The following is a 2,266-nucleotide window of genomic DNA, read 5'->3' as shown; positions in this document are numbered from 1 at the left end:
CACTATGGGTCCCTATGTGTCTCTATGGGTCCCGCTATGGGTCCCCATGTGTCCCGCTATAGGTCTCTATGTGTCTCTATGGGTCCCTATGGGTCCCTATGGGTTTCTATGGGTCCCTATGATTCTCTATGGGTCTCTATGGGTCCCGCTATGGGTCCCTATGTGTCTCTATGGGTCCCTATGAGTCTCTATGGGTCCCTATGGGTCTCTACGTGTCCCTATGGGTCCCTATCGTTCTCTATGGGTCCCTATGTGTCCCGCTATGGGTCTCTATGGGTCCCTATGTGTCCCTATGGGTCTCTATGGGTCCCTATGATTCTCTATGGGTCTCTATGGGTCCCGCTATGGGTCCCTATGTGTCCCTATGGGTCCCGCTCTGGGTCTCTATGTGTCTCTATGGGTCCCTATGGGTCTGTATGGGTCCCTATGCGTCCCTATGTGTCCCTATGGGTCTCTATGGGTCCCTATCGTTCTCTATGGGTTTCTATGGGTCCCGCTATGGGTCTCTATGGGTCTCAGTGCGTCTCTATGTATCTCTAAGGGTTTCCGTGGGGCGCGCACTCACGTGGCGCCGGTCGATGGGGGGGTGGCAGAGGGAGACGGCGACGGCGACGGCGCACGTGGCGACGAAGAGGAGGGCGGCGAAGTGCAGGTAGTGCAGGCCGCACAGGAAATCCGGGCAACGCCCCGCCCCCCACGCCGCCCCGCTTCCGGTTCCCCCGCTTTCCATTCCGACGCTTCCGGGTTCCGGGGCGGAGCTTCCGGTGCCGGAGCTTCCGGTGCCGGAGAAGCCGCTTCCGGTGCCGACCGCCCTCATCCAGGCGCTGGAGGTGAGGTTTCCGGTCTCGCCGCTTCCGGTCTCGCCGCTTCCGCTTCCGGCCTGGCACGGCGACGTCCCCGTTCCCATGGCGAACTCGGGAACCATGCGGGCCAGGCCCAGCGCCAGCCCGGCGGCCAGGCCCCAGAACGCGCCCTGTGGGGGAGGACCGGGTCGCCTCGGTGGCCACTGCGTGCCCTTGGCGGCCATTTTGTGCCCTTGGTGGCCACTTTGGGTCACTTGCTGGCCACCTGGGTCGCTTGGCGGCCATTTTGTGCCCTTGGTGGCCACTTTTGGTCACTTGGTGGCCACCTGGGTCACTTGGCGGCCATTTTGTGCCCTTGGTGGCCACTTTTTGTCACTTGGTGGCCACCTGGATCACTTGGTGGCCATTTTGTACCCTTGGTGGCCACATTTTTTGTCGCTTGGTGGCCACCTGGGTTACTTGGTGGCCACTTTTTGTCACTTGGTAGCCACTTGGGTCGCTTGGCGGCCATTTTGTGCCCTTGGTGGCCACTTGGGGGGCTTGGTGGCCATTTTGTCACTTGGTGGCCACTTGTGTCGCTTGGCGGCCATTTTGTGCCCTTGGTGGCCACTTTTGGTCACTTGGTGGCCACATGGGTCACTTGGCGGACATTTTGTGCCCTTGGTGGACACTTTTGGTCACTTGGCGGCCATTTTGAGCCCTTGGTGGCCACTTTTGGTCACTTGGCGGCCATTTTGTGTCACTTGGCGGCTATTTTGTGCCCTTGGTGGCCACTTTGTGCCCTTGGCGGCCATTTTGTGCCCTTGGTGGCCACTTTTGGTCACTTGGTGGCCACTTTTTGTCACTTGGTGGCCATTTTGTGCCCTTGGTGGCCATTTTGTGCCCTTGGCGGCCATTTTGTGCCATTGGTTGCCACTTTTGGTCACTTGGTGGCCACTTGGGTCACTTGGCGGCCATTTTGTGCCCTTGGTGGCCATTTTGAGCCCTTGGTGGCCACTTTGTGCCCTTGGCGGCCATTTTGAGCCCTTGGTGGCCACTTTTGGTCACTTGGCAGCCACTTGGGTCACTTGGCGGCCATTTTGTGTCACTTGGCGGCCATTTTATGCCCTTGGCGGCCATTTTGTGCCCTTGGTGGCCACTTTTTGTCACTTGGTGGCCACTTTTGGTCACTTGGCGGCCATTTGTGTCACTTGGCGGCCATTTTGTGTCACTTGGCGGCCATTTTGTGCCCTTGGTGGCCACTTTGGGTCACTTGGTGGCCATTTTGTGCCCTTGGTGGCCATTTTGTGCCCTTGGTGGCCACTTTTGGTCACTTGGTGGCCACCTGGATCACTTGGCGGCCATTTTGTGCCCTTGGTGGCCACTTTGTGCCCTTGGTGGCCATTTTGTGCCCTTGGTGGCCACATGGGTCACTTGGCGGCCATTTTGTGCCCTTGGTGGCCATTTTGTGCCCTTGGTGGCCA

General features: G+C 59.1%; 1 protein-coding gene across 1 annotated transcript in view; it reads right to left on the bottom strand.

The window, feature by feature from the left end:
* Positions 1–397: 397 nt before the first annotated feature.
* LOC110391961 (sodium/glucose cotransporter 2-like) overlaps positions 398–2,266 on the bottom strand; it is a 20,172-nt gene continuing 18,303 nt past the window's right edge. The window contains exons 5-6 of the mRNA XM_021383910.1: positions 1,218–1,333; positions 398–1,107 (exon numbers count right to left, since the gene is read on the bottom strand). Coding sequence (XP_021239585.1) covers positions 527–1,107; positions 1,218–1,333 — 697 coding nt within the window. The 3' untranslated portion in view covers positions 398–526. The remainder of the gene's footprint in view (positions 1,108–1,217; positions 1,334–2,266) is intronic.

The sequence above is a fragment of the Numida meleagris genome, unplaced genomic scaffold (assembly GCF_002078875.1).
Source record: "Numida meleagris isolate 19003 breed g44 Domestic line unplaced genomic scaffold, NumMel1.0 unplaced_Scaffold672, whole genome shotgun sequence".
NCBI lineage: Eukaryota > Metazoa > Chordata > Aves > Galliformes > Numididae > Numida > Numida meleagris.
The sequence above is the reverse complement of the archived record's forward strand: the minus strand, read 5'-3'. Positions and strand labels throughout refer to the sequence as shown.